At 42.2% G+C, this 15123-nt stretch overlaps 1 protein-coding gene across 1 annotated transcript in view; it reads right to left on the reverse strand.

Annotated features, from left to right (window-relative positions):
• Positions 1–1428: 1428 nt before the first annotated feature.
• LOC137436532 (cAMP-dependent protein kinase type II-alpha regulatory subunit) overlaps positions 1429–15123 on the reverse strand; it is a 141956-nt gene continuing 128261 nt past the window's right edge. Inside the window, exons 8-11 of the mRNA XM_068130397.2 lie at positions 14948–15022; positions 14655–14720; positions 11495–11630; positions 1429–3086 (exon numbers count right to left, since the gene is read on the reverse strand). Of these exons, the coding sequence (XP_067986498.2) occupies positions 2953–3086; positions 11495–11630; positions 14655–14720; positions 14948–15022 (411 nt within the window). The 3' untranslated portion in view covers positions 1429–2952. The remainder of the gene's footprint in view (positions 3087–11494; positions 11631–14654; positions 14721–14947; positions 15023–15123) is intronic.

Genomic DNA, 15123 nt, shown 5'->3' on the forward strand with positions numbered 1-15123 from the left:
AATTTTGTGTTTCATCAAACTTGCATCAAAACTGCAACTTGGTTTCTGGGTCGTACCCATAAACCCAGGACTCATCGCCAGTGATCACTGTGTTGAGGAAGCTGGGATCGCTGTTCACAGTCTCCAGCATGTCCTGTGCGATCTCCAAACAGAGTTGCTTCTGCTCAATCGTTAGCAGCTTTGGTACGAACTTCGCTGAGATTCTCCTGAAGCCCAAATCCTCCTTCATAATGGAATGAACGGTGTTGAATCTTGCGGATCGTTTCCACTTGGGAATCGCCAAGCTTTACACAAAATTTGATGCAGTAGCGTTGTTCAAGTTTTTCCGTCATTTTGTCAAAAACGAAAATCCGACGGCGCTCACTTACATGTCCTCACTCATCGGCGGTCTGCCGTCGAATGACAGCTTCTGCAGGTGGGAAAAAATTCACGCGTGCGCATTAGGATCGCCTACATACGTGCACCAATCAACGCCTCCCTAGCTTCTTTTTTTTTACGCACGAAAAATAAAGGTCGGATACTTTTTGAACACAGTAGTAGACAACAGACCGCTGCCTCGATAACTGAGGCCTATCTTCACAAGGCCCATAGTGCCTATCAGCTCAACATAGTTTTAGCTGTCACTTTGGTAGTTTTATACTGAAGGGTAATGTAGAAGAAGAATCTATTTTCATCACGTAGGTGAATTTGAACTTACAGAAAAAACATGGTGATTGTGAATATGACAGTTCCGAGGATGTCGTTGACTTTGCATAGCAGCAAGCACCAACATGGCAGCCGTATGATTTTTCAAATTGAAATTGTGGTTGGTGTCAGGCCAGCTGTCCATACAATGGGTGGAATGGAATATTACACATAGGCGGATGGACAAACAAGAGTATTATTATATAGATAGATATCTGGTCTCGCAGTGAATTGAGGCTGTGGTGGTGTAGCTTCATTTCGTGGTTACAAGAGACCCATTGAGGGGTTAATTGGTGGCAGTTGTCCACACCACATGGAAGACCGCGTCATGAGTCTTAGGTTGCTTGGCCTAATTAGATACATACACATGGTGCCAATTGGCATGACACACGCCTGATACGGACTCCCCCAATCTGCACGGTAGCGTGGCATTTAGATGCGCGATCAGGCTGGGGGAAGGGGTGGGGAGTGGAGGGTCGTCAAAACGGTCGAGCGTTGTGGTCGCTTTGGGCGACTCATAAGGCCAGAACCAGTCGACTGGGTGACTACAACAATATTCGCTCAGAATACAAGTAAATGCGAGTATATTAATTATATCAATGGATAATACACATGCAGGAATGTCAGAAACACTCAGTAGTGCCGATATCTTCTGCAGTTGGTTTTGAAATAATGGCTGAAAAGTATTTGCACAGATGCAATTCTAAAAAAAATTTTTTAAATCAATACGGTAAGACAAAGTCGTAAGCAACGTGGGTTTTATTATCATCTTTGCTACCAATATTGACAATTAACCTAACACAGCAACTCCAATCTCATTATACTGAATAAGTTGCAGTTGAACTGAAACTATGGCTTTATGAATAACAAGTGTGCTACAGTGTAACATTTAAAATGCAAATGTTGGCAATAGGTTTGTAAAATAATGACATGTTGTTCTGAATAAATGCACAGTTGTGCAACCCCATAGCAAATTCTAGATTTGGACAGGAATAAACCCCTGTCCACATCCCTCCCAATTTTCTTTTTCATGCGAGTGTACTGCCAATACTTTATGCCATACGGGATTTATTTTGGCTTCTGAAATACTGAATTCTGAAACTATATATTTGAGTGCGCATTAATAACGAAATAAATAAGGCAGGTTTATCATCATATGCACACATTTTGGAAGATATCATAGAGTGCGAAACTATTTGTTAACACTCATGTGGGTAAATTTGTACATGCTGCACCTTGTCCACGCAATAGAAAACGAGATCTAAACGTGAAAATCATTCAAAAGAACCAACTAAAACTGTCACGCACAAAAAAAAAAAATCCATAAACACATCCGTAAAGTACATGGATTTTCAGGTTCAATTAGTTCTGTTCACACGGTTCATTTGAGAATACTAAGGAACGTTTAAAGCCAGAAAAAGAATTACATGAATGTGAACTGGCAAGGGAAAATGTGCAGGCAGTGACAGAGGCTTATAGCTGTTTAGATAATGACTATGGAAAATTGTGCATCTTAAAGTATGAGCCTTCTTTAAAGGCCTTCTCGATCTTAAGTATATGGGAATAGAAAAGGGGGTTTGGGTGTGGGTATTTGTTAAAATAAAAATGGCAAGAAAAGGGAAAGGAGGTTGGAAACAGAACAGAGAGGATGGAAGGATAATATAAAGGGAAAGAAAGGATGGGGTAAAAAAAAACTCTGCCATTTGTGTATTCATATGTAGATGACCATGTTCGGCCACTATTTTCGAAGTAGTGCAGTAATAAACAACCTCAACCCCATCAAAGTTGACCAGGATATATCCAAATGTCACCAAAAGACTCAAATTTCTTGGGAAAAAATCTGATAACCCTGCATTCAAGCATGAAATGAGCTTAATTTTAAAAAGCCAAAATTAATTGTACTCTGGGTGTAGAAATGATCGATTTATGCAATTTTAAGCAATAATGTTAAATAATTCATGAAAAATATGACAAAATGTGACTTGTCAAATTTAACACATTTTCGGCAAACACTCAGTTTTATCCACCGTTTAAATTATAACTTTTTAAATTATAACAATTCCACCACAACTGACAATCCCTCAAAACAAGAACAAAGTAATGTTTACCGACATTGGCTTAAAGTTGCTCGAGAACAGTCAAATGAGACCTCATTTAAACACAAAGGTTGAAGACAGACAGGTGAATAAACAAATATATTCAATTCAATCATAATATTTTTTATTTCATCCATGGACAGAAAACCAATCCCAGCATTCTGTACTTGGCTCAAGGGCTGGGTTCAGTGAGATCCACACTCGTACCAAACAAATTGACCAGCTGTTCTTCGTAATGAGCAATATTCCTCTTCATGATGTCCATGCAAGGTCCCAGCAGCCTTTCAAATCCCTTTACGTCTATCACTGCAAATAGAGTAAAAATGAGCCACTTCAGTTTTCAACAATACGATATAATCATATACACATAAGTATGTGTGTGTCTGTGTGTGTGTGTGTGAGTGTGTGTGTGTGTGTGTGTGTGTGTGTGTGTGTGTGTGTGTGTGTGTGTGTGTGTGTGTGTGTGTGTGTGTGTGTGTGTGTGTGTGTGTGTGTGTGTGTGTGCGTGCGTGCGTGCGTGCGTGTGTTTTTTGCATGAATGTGTTTTTGTTTGAGTAGTGGTACATGTTGTCAGGGTAGGTGGTCAGTTGGTTAGGTGTGGGTTTTTTTGGTGTGTGAGTGAGTGGGTGAGGGGGTGAGGGGCTGTGGACTCTGGGAGTGGAGGGGGTTTTGTTGTTGTAGTCTGTGTTCTCACTGGCTGGGAGTGGGGGTATGTACGCATCCAGGTGTAGCTGCTGCATGTGGAGGTGTATGTGCCCCTGCTGGCCCACATTAGCTGACCGTATCGAGGTTGAAGGGCCGAAACGGGATGATGCTGAGGACCTCGACTGAGGATCCGGTCAGTGAGGCACACTTGGGGCCAGGTGTGTTTTGAAATGTATATATATATATATATATATATATATATATATGACAATCTTTGAGGTATTAATAAAATTGAGAAAAATTATTTCCATGTTAAAGGTGTTTCCCCAACCACTGTCCATGGTGAGTGTGGCAGAAGTATGTCTGGTGCAAATGGTGAGTCCCTGGTGTTGGGGGAACCACATCGCCCATCCCTCGAAGGTAATGATGCAAATGGTGAGCCATCTATTAACTCCGCTCCAGCCAATCGGAGCCAGTGATAGTAGTGACTGAATCAACCAATGGGCGTTCAGAATACCAGTTACGTCATCGTCCTGACTGATGAACCAATCGGTGTCACTGTTACATAGACATCTATCTATAATTCCAGTAATCTCTGTATGTGTGTTTGTTTGTTTGTTTGTTTGTCTGTGACCGCTGTTTCTCGACAACCACGGGTCCGATATACTTTAAACTTGCCAGGTATATTGCTGGGGACCCGAGGATGTGCCTTTTCAAGGTTTCATATTAATCGGACAATTACTTACCGAGCTATGTCCAAAAAACGATTCAACCAATCAGAGAGCAGCGAGCTATCGCGTGTGCCGAACGTGGCGAACACACTCTGCCTCGGACGGCACATTTGAGAGCGTATTCATTTATTTCACGTTGGCAAACTATGTTGCCGCTATGTTGGCGTTAAACTATGTTTTAAAACTAATTAAAACCATTTCATGTAAATAGAGGGGGGGGGGGATTGTCACTGTACTCGCAAGCCGTTCGCCGTTCGCTTTGGCGTTGCGAATGGACCAAAACATTTCATGGACCAAACCATTTCATGTAAAGCGTTCGCCGTTCGCTTTGGCGTTGCGAATGGACCAAAACATTTCATGGACCAAACCATTTCATGTAAATAGAGGGGGGGGGGGATTGTCACCGTACTCGCACCCACGTACCCACGTACCCACGTACGGGCATTGCACCCACGTACGGGCATGCCCTAGTGCTTATAAATGCAATATCTCTCATCTGTTCCGGTCTCATTGCTGTGAATCGCCTTGAGGAGTGTAGCACGAAAAGCTTCGGTTATTATTAGGATGTCGTGTCTGTTTTCTTGTCTATTAGTTGTGTTTGGAGGCATATTTGTCTTACATTCAATAGAATGTGAAGAAAATGAAGATATAAAAATAACTGTGCAGTATTGCACAAGACATGATCTTTGCTATTTCTAAAAAGAGAAAGCTGGCACGCAAACATGTGTGACTTGCACTAACACTCTACCAAGCAACACTTTCAGCACATCTGATTGACTATTCAATTCTGCAGGACACAGTTGGAATGGATACAGTACACAGAATTGGCACTTACATTGTCAAACAAATCTTGAACAAGTACAGATACATTCAAAGTACACCGCCCTCATGCCAAATAATTAAATATCTTACAGCGCGGCATTGCCGGGGCGCCTCCGGCGCCCGGAAATACCGCAGTGCAGCTCATCGAGGCTGCTTTGGGAGGGAGAGGTGCACGCTAATTCATTGATTAATTGTATAATTAAAATCAATAAAAGATTATCACAAATTATTTTCTTAATCAATTGGCTAAGAGCATAACTAAACCACTCGTGCTTCATCCGAAGATGTATCTTTTAGAAATTTAATTACATGTCATTAATAAAAAATTAAATAATTAATTGATTCACCAATAAATAATGAATCGATGAAATGATTAATCAATAAATCAAAAATATCCTTGATAGCCACATCACTTGGTCACTGTCATGTCCAAATATTAGCTTCCGAGCTCAAAAGGTGCCTGAGATATTGGCCAAATGAGAAAGAAAATAAATAAATGATTAATAATGAAAAAAAAAAAAAATCATTAAAGAAATTAAATTATTAATCAATTCGGTCACAGAACACAAAAACCACCACCATTTCATCAGAATCTGTAACTTAAAAAAAAAAAATTTTTTAGTCATTAATCGAATAATTAAATAATTAATCGATTAATTGATTGATTAATTCATAAATCAAAAATAGCCTTTGCAGCCAAATCACCTGGTCATTGGCATGTCCAAATATCAGCTTCCTAACTCAAAAGGTGCCTGAGTTAATGGTCAGAAGAGAAAGGAAATTTAATTAATTAAATAAGTACTTAATTAATCGCTAATAATTAAAGAACTCCTCAATTAATTGATTAATCAAAAAACAAAAAATAAAGTTTTTGACAAAGGACTTGCTCACTACTGTGCCGAAATTTCAGCTTCCTAGCTCAAAGGATGGCTGAGATATCATCCGGACAAACAAACAAGAAAGAAAACAAACAAGAAAACAACCAGAGTGAAAACTGAGTACTCTTTCAGCATGCGTCACTGCCAAGCTCCCTTCGGTGCCCAGCAATGACGATTTGCAATGCCTGGAGATGGCATAGGAAAGGTGCGGTGTACAATACATAAGAAATGTCTATGTCTTCATTACTTGTGGAATTTCCCCATATGCTGAAGGATGTAGCATTCTTTTTTTCTTTTTTTTGTATACTGAATCGAGGCTCGTGAAAGAGCTGACAACCGCGAGGGAAAGACAGCACAGGGGGACCACGAGGGAAAGACAGCACAGGGGGACCACAACGGAAAGACAGTACAGGGGGGCCACGAGGGAAAGACAGCACAGGGGGACCGCGAGGGAAAGACAGCACAGGGGGACCGCGAGGGAAAGACAGCACAGAGGGACCACGAGGGAAAGACAGCACAGGGGGACCACGAGGGAAAGACAGTACAGGGGGACCACGAGGGAAAGACAGCACAGGGGGACCGCAAGGGAAAGACAGCACAGGGGGACCACGAGGGAAAGACAGCACAGGGGGACCGCGAGGGAAAGACAGCACAGGGGGACCACGAGGGAAAGACAGCACAGGGGGACCGCAAGGGAAAGACAGCACAGGGGGACCACGAGGGAAAGACAGCACAGGGGGACCACGAGGGAAAGACAGCACAGGGGGACCACGAGGGAAAGACAGCACAGGGGGACCGCGAGGGAAAGACAGCACAGGGGGACCACGAGGGAAAGACAGCACAGGGGGACCACGAGGGAAAGACAGCACAGGGGGACCACGAGGGAAAGACAGCACAGGGGCACCGCGAGGGAAAGACAGCACAGGGGGACCGCGAGGGAAAGACAGCACAGGGGGACCACGAGGGAAAGACAGCACAGGGGGACCGCGAGGGAAAGACAGCACAGGGGGACCGCGAGGGAAAGACAGCACAGGGGGACCGCGAGGGAAAGACAGCACAGGGGGACCGCGGGGGAAAGACAGCACAGGGGGACCGTGAGGGAAAGACAGCACAGAGGGACCGCGAGGGAAAGACAGCACAGGGGGACCGCGAGGGAAAGACAGCACAGGGGGACCACGAGGGAAAGACAGTACAGGGGGACCGCGAGGGAAAGACAGCACAGGGGGACCGCGAGGGAAAGACAGCACAGGGGGACCGCGAGGGAAAGACAGCACAGGGGGACCGCGAGGGAAAGACAGCACAGGGGGACCGCGAGGGAAAGACAGCACAGGGGGACCGCGAGGGAAAGACAGCACAGGGGGCTCTGCACAGGACAGCACATTGTTCTTTTGATAACATTGATGTGCTTGAGGAAACAATTGGTGGACACAACAAATTTCACTGTACACATTTGGTCAAGTGTGGCAGTGAGGACCCACAACAGATAGCAAATCTCAACCTCTCCATATTGGGTGCAATAAAACACCAAAGCCTAAACAACTTAAAAACAACAACAACAACAACATGCATTTTAAAGGCCATTTTCCCTGCTAGAGCGGGGGTTAGCCTTGCGGTCCCCATGACAATCTTCTCCATTTTGCCCTATTTTCTGCATCTCTCCTTGTTAACCCCCTTGCCCGCATTTCTTCTTCCACCATCTTTAGCCAAGTCTTTCTCGGTCTTCCCCGTCTTCTACTTCCTTCTACATTCATTTCCATCACTCTTCTCAAAACAACTTTAAAAGCTCCATGAAAATCACCATGTCCAGCTGCAGTGCTAAGTTAACATACGGTCATTGATTCTCAAACCTTCTGATGAGGATAAGAAGGTCAGTGATGAAAACCGATGAGGATAAGGATAAGGGAGGATAAAACCGATGAGGATAAGGATAAGGGAGGATAAAACCGATGAGGATAAGGATAAGGGAGGATAAAACCGATGAGGATAAGGATAAGGGAGGATAAAACCGATGAGGATAATGATAAGGGAGGATAAAACCGATGAGGATAAGGATAAGGGAGGATAAAACCGATGAGGATAAGGATAAGGGAGGTTAAAACCGATGAGGATAAGGAAGTCAGTGATGGAAAATATGTCATGGGTTATTTCTCGGCAGCATTATGTTGACAATCAGAAAATACCGTCATAGACATCATTCAACGAAGCTGCAAGCACGGTCAACCCTCCTATGGCCATGGAAGGCATGCTTCTGATCCTCCAAGCACATGCTGACATAAATGACTCAGTAGTACCAGTGATAAAGCGATTTCGATCCATCAGCCAACACCTTGGCCAGAAGCACACCATCATCTTCTGCGATCACCCTCTGCACAGCTGTGGGAAAGAACTTATTTGGAATAGTGCTACTGAGTACAAAGATATTATTCTGATGATGGGGGACCTTCATATACTGTTCAAGTGCGTCAAAGCCATTGGTCAACATATGGAAAATTCGGCCCTTGATGAGATCTAGGTTGAGCCAGGGGTCTTTGCTGAAAACAGCACCAGTACTGCGATGCAAGGAAAGGCATACTACAGAGCTGTAAGGACTCATGTCTGGATGTATGAAGCACTTCATCGGATTAAATGGAAGAAGTTTTTGGAGTGGTGTGAAACCAATAATCACAGTATCAAATGTGAGAAGATAAACCAAGTTGTAACTGCTTTCAAAGATGATCAGAATCCATGTGAAACAGTGCAAGCATTGGTGAATGAATTGCTGGAGAACTGGAGGAGATAAAAACACCACTGAGAAGCTGGAGGATTTCACAAAGCAAAGCGTAGATGACACAAATTTCAAACTGTGGAGCGCTTACCCACAGATGGTTGAGACCATGCTCGGTTTCATCCGAGCAAATCAAGATGGCAACTGGAAGCTTCATCTGGATGCCTTTGCTGACGCGCTGCCTTGGTTTACCATCTACGGCCACACAAACTAAGCAAAATGGGGGCCAGTGTATCTATCAGAAATGAAGAACTTGCAAACAACTGTACCAGAGGTTTATGCAGAGTTCATGAGGGGGAACTTTGAAGTGAAAATAAGTCATCGTCAATTTAACCAGGTACCCTCAGTCAAAGCTACTGAGTGGGTGAACAGAATGTGCAAGCTCTCAAAAGGAATCATTGGCATCACCAGAAATGATCCAACTCCTGACAAATTCTGTGCAGCATGGTGTGAATAAACAGCAATATCAAGTGATGTGTGGACTTGAAGATGACAATGAAGAAGAGCATATTTTGACGCAGAGAAATGATCTCTCACCAAAGCTCTCTCAAGATAAAAATGCAGTGAAGAAATTGCTTTCACAATATGAATGATTCAGTGTTGCAGGTCAAAGTGCTTCCAGATCATGAAGACTGTGTTGATGAAGAAGTCTCAGAGAATGATCCTGTGCTGATTGTCAGCTCATTGTAAATGTGTCAGTGAAACAAAGGGGCAACTCTGCTTGTGGATGTGATCCTGAAGATTGTTGTAGTCCTGCAGGACAATCGAGTGAAGATACAATTGACTGATGGCATGTACATGTACAGTAAGATCACACACCTTCAAGTCTGTTACCTATGTTGAAATAGGATTTGTGTAAAAAGTAATTAGTTTTTTCCCCCCCACAAATTTACCATTGCAAATGAAAAAAACCATCCAACTTATTGCAAGCAAGCCTCAAATGTTCCTGATAGCACAATGAAATGTGAAACAATGTTTGCATAATGTTCATCCATTCATTTACTAGTCGCTAAATTTGGTCATTCACATTGTCTATCCTATCCACCTAAAAGACCTCCATCTGCGGCTTGATGGAGTACAGCACTCCCCTCTTGGATGGCTCCCCTGCCTCACATCTTGCTCAGCTTGATGCTGTGGAAACCAAGGCCTTCAAGATCATTGGAATCTCTCCCGATTAAGCTGAGTCTATGTGTCTATCACAGACAGGTCGGTGGCCCCCCTTTCTTCTACTGCCTCCTTTCTGCTCTGGCACCCGCTGTTCTTTCTGTGCTTTGTTCACCCCAGGTTTCTGCAAGGCTCACATGGTCCACCATCAACCCCCTTCTGGTGAAACTACCCAAATCCAGATCACTGCTCACCTCTATTGATTTATTCCTCTTTTTTCCCCCACATGTAGAGTCAATCTCCACATCCTCTTCAATCTCATCATTCCCTCCACGTCTTCAAGACTGCTGTTCACCACCGTCTCAGATCGTCCACAATCCAAAAGAATGACCTTTTCTACCGTTGTCAACACCACCCAAATCCATCCTCCTCCTATCTTTTCGTGGAGTTTCCTTCTGTATCAATCTTGTCCACGTCATGCATCCTATCCTGCACCCTCTGCTGTGCAGGAGGTGTGCCTACACCCATTGTTTGCCCAAATCGCCCTCTATCTTGGCCTTGAATTCTGCTATTGGTGTTTTTCTCCACTCTCTACTGTTCCTTTTGCATGTGTCTCGACTGTTCCTTATGCGTCCTGTTATGTCTTGATCCATTCAGTGTACTAGCTCTTCCACAAGCCTCAACTATGTATACATAAAAATAGCTCCCCAAGTGGGCTGACAGTCATCTCTTGAGATTGTAGTTCAGACCTCTGATGATTTAGGAGAACCTCCCCTGGGAGCACCCTGATCCAAAAAGGAAAAAATCTAAGAGTGAATGTTCCTGTGGACCACTAAATATAGGGACTGCATCGGGTTTCAGAGCAATCGGTTGGTAAACAAGGGACGAGTATGGATCCGAAGTTTCAGGGGGTAACCACCCCTGAGAGCTCCAATAATCCGAATTCCAAAAATACGAAAATGAAAAATCTAAGACTGAGCGATCCTGAGGACCATCGAGTAGGGAACTGAACCTTTAGGGGGAAACGCCCCCTGGAAGCCTCTATGATCCGAAGTAATAAAAAAAAAAATCGAAGCCTGAGCAATTGTGTGCGTCATCGAGTAGAAGGGCTGTTTTGAGTTTCAAAACAATCGGTTGGTAAATAAGGGACGGGTAGTGATCCAAAGTTTGGGGGTTTTACTCCCCCACCCCTCCCCCTCCTGGGCACACCCATGATCCAAAATCGAAAAATCGAAGCCCAAGCGATTGTGCGAGCCACTGTCTTGTATTCATGTGTCAAGTTTCAGAACAATCAGAACAATCAGCCTGGTGATAAGGAAGGAGTAGCAAAAAGTTAATGGACAGATGGACGACCGGACAGACAGACAGACGGACGGACGACCGGATGGACTGACATCCAAACATCACGACCCATTGTGTAAGTTCATCTCTTCGAGAATCGAGATGAGATGACCTAAAAATTGCCTATTCTTATATGGTTTGACATGTACATTTATGTTGTCTATACATGAATAAATTGTTCGAATCATAATGTCTCTTATTATTCTTACAATGCACAGAAAAGTAACTGAAAATTATTACATCAAACCTTTAGATTGAAAATGATTGATCTTGAGTGAAACGATGATTTGTTTTTCGGAAAATGTTCTCCCATTTGCTCTCCCCATCCCACAGTAATCATAGCTGTCCCATTTTACTCGCAAACCCGATAATATGAATATTAACCCAAAACAAAAAGAAATATTTACAAAGATAAATGCAAACAATTACCTGCACATTTCACTTCACCAACAGCATAGGCTGAGGCAGCACGAGGTTTATTGGTGACCAACGCCAGCTCTCCAAAGTATTGTCCACGCCCGCAGCGTGTGATCTCCACCTCACCTCCCTCCATCTCTACAACCGACTGCCAACAAAAGGACGGTCAATTAACTTTTGAATGTACCATTTTCAGGTCTCTTCTTCATTTGATTTTTTTTTCAATAAATGTTACTGTGTTAGCTAGAAACATTTGAAGCTACCTTTTGAATAGCTTATGTGTGGCATAGACACCATGAAATGGACAGGATCATTCATTTAGAATTGACAGAATACAAAATGAAATTTTACAAAGGAAAATTTCCTCTGCCTTACAAACTTCTGTCATAAAGTTTATGGAAAATATTCCCAAGTTGTAGCTATAGCTGTCAACCTACAACAAACCAAAAATGAGTAAGATTACCCAACAATTTTAACAACAATATTTGGACTTTTGCTTCAAATGCACGGATTTATAATTGGTCAGCGGGAGAACGTGAGAAAGATATTGAAAGCCGGAGCATCAAGGTGAATGCACAAGAGTTCAGCACAAAAAACAAAACTTTCATCTGCACTGCTCCAAAAATCAAAAATACCGCATATAAAAGCAAATGGTTTATACACAAATTTCATAAATCGCTGCACAAATCAAGTACTGTATACAAAAAAGTGAAAGAAGGTGTTAATCCTAAATTAACATATTATAGTTTAGTTATAATTACGAATATAGGTGAGTGCCTTAGCAGCAGAACAATCATTTGAGAAGCGTATGTGTGTACGTATACGTTATTTTATTTTTTTTACTTCTTTGCACAAGCGATGAGTTCGATAAATTGAAATAAAACAGGATAAAAGGTGAAAAACACAGGGAAGGGATTGAAAAGTCGTAAGAGACGAGCTGTCTATGTGAATGAAAAATGCTCGGTGATCCTGTGTGGGGCCAACGTGCTGATCCTGTTGATAAAGCTTTGCTATTTGCACTTGCTATTGTCCGTGGTGTTGAAGTGGAGAAGTTTGAAGCGTAAAACAACCAGTTTGGAGAGGCCTGTGATGTTGGTTCATCCATCGAGCAAGTGTTCATGGAAACAAAGAATAATATCCTTCACTTCTTCTCTTCTCTCCCCTGTACTACTTTTCCCCTTTTCTTTCTTTTTTTCATCTCAAATTTATTTATTTATTTATTACTAACAATATTTTATGTGTCACACTTTTTAGGTCATTTAATCTCGATTCTCGAAGAGATGATCTTTAGGGTCATAATGTCCAGATATCTATCCATCTGGTCATCCGTCTGTTACCTTTTTGCCATTTTTGCTACTCCTCCCTTATCAACCGGCTGATTGTTCTGAGGCTTGACACATGAATACAAGACAGTAAATAGCCCACAAAATCGCTTGAGCTTCCATTTTGCATCATGGGGGCTCCCATGGGGGGTTACCCCCAACTTTCGGATCCCTACTCGTCCCTTATTCACCAACCGATTTCTCTGAAACCCGATACAGCCCTTCTACTCAATGACCCGGACAATTGCTGAGGCTGAGATTTTTCGATTTTGCATCATGGGGGCTCCCACGGGGGATTACTCCCTGAAACTTTGGATCCATACTTGTCCCTTATTTACCAACCGATTGCTCTGAAACCTGATAAAGCCCTTCTATTAGATGGTCCACAGGATTGCTCGCTCTTAGATTTTTCGATTTCGTACCATGGGGCCTCCCGTGGGATCAGAGGTGCTCCCTAGGGGTCCCCCAAAATCAGCAGAGGTCTGAACTACATCCTCAAGAGATGACAGTCAACCCACTCGTGGCTATTTATTAAAGTTGCTTTTGTATATTTAACGAATGCCCTTTCGCTTATTGTTTGTTTCCCAATTATTTTCACTTTTCTCCCAGTCCCTTTTAACCCCTGAACTCTTACCCTCCCCATCAAAATCAATCATTCTCACCCACCCACACCCACCCTTATCAACCCTAATCCCTATCCTTCTGTGGAAACTAAACACAGCTTTTACAATACAAACATAGACTCGCCAACACCACTGACGCAGTAACCTATGCCAGGCCACCCCACACACAAAAAAAAACATATTATGAAAGACTGCACAGTCCTGACTCCACGAAAGCACATCTTAGATGTGACGGATCTCTGGGTTGTTCCCAGAAGATCGATCTATCTCTGTGCCACAGGCCTATTTACCTGTTTGAGCACAACTGACCACCAACAACAACAAAGTATTTCTATATATAAAATAGGGACTTGATTGTGGCTCACTCTTGATCTTGGTGCAATGGCTACTTTGTGTGGATCTTTTGACCCAGTTCTTTGCAATTTCTTGATAAAAAGTCACTAATGTTCATAGTAACTCACTCATTCACTCACTGATATTATTGATTTTTGAATTACTAAAGTTTTGGCAATTTCTGGAAGCTTCATCTACTACTGTACTATATTTGACACGATCATTATTTTTATCAAATAGAAACGTCATTAAAAGAGGAATGTGTCTTTTTCCAGAAATAGCTTAGAGCATCACATATTGAGCAAGGATAATTATAAATCGGCAACATTTCCTGCCCAGTCAGTATTTCGTAGGACAATGCACATGAAATGTTTGAATGATGTAAGGATAAAGGGAACATTGGTACCAGGATGAGGGCGTATAGTGCTTGCTGCATGTGGACACATCACGTCATCTAGCCCTTGCAGTATTTGTGTGAGAAGTTTATCGATACAGAGCATTGCGGCAATCACCGTCATTTCCACCGATAACTATAAAGCAAAATCTCACTTTGAGAAGACCCCAATTGATTTGTACAACCATTCCAAGTTACTTGTTTGTAAGTGAACACACAGGTACAATTTTTTCAATTATTACAACCGATGACAGAGATAAGGCAAAAAAGTCAAAACTATATGTTTTAGTTTTTTTTTGCCTTATCTCTGTCATAGTTAACATTTTATATTATAACAGTTACCATTTACCATTTTATATCATTTTATTCCTCATTTTGAACTCAGCTTCTGTTTAAAGCAGAAGAATCTCCAAGAGGCACTCTTACGTCAGCCAATAATTTGTATTTTGTGCTGCATTCAAAACGTATTTCAAAAATTAGTGCATTCAAATGTGACTGACCTTCCTTCGCATTGCAATCCTTACATCCCCACATTCCACAATGAAAAGGCAATCAGCTTTGTCTCCCTAGAAAATGAAAAGTAAAAATTCTAAGTCTTCCAAAAAAAATCCAAAAAACAAAACAGACAAGTAAGCAATCAGTATCAATTCACTAACAAATTGCCATGAATGCCCAAACAAATCGGTATCAAAAATTGAACACATTTGTATCAACTTCCTCATCACTATGAAAATGTTAAATAACTAATCTAAGATTTGTGAGTTCATGAAAATTGTGCATATAACTATTTCACCTGTGCTATTATCCGCTCACCATCCTGGTACGTTCTTGATTCTATTACGTCCACCACTTTTATCCTCTCTGACAACTGTAATGAAAGTTTTGGCATGGTTGAACAAAATGAAAAAGAATACACTTTTGAACCTAAAAGCCAAATAGGTGGAGTAATGGGAAGATGGGATTAGGAGG

The sequence above is a fragment of the Myxine glutinosa genome, chromosome 11 (assembly GCF_964187855.1).
Source record: "Myxine glutinosa chromosome 11, kmMyxGlut1.1, whole genome shotgun sequence".
Taxonomy (NCBI): Eukaryota; Metazoa; Chordata; class Myxini; order Myxiniformes; family Myxinidae; genus Myxine; species Myxine glutinosa.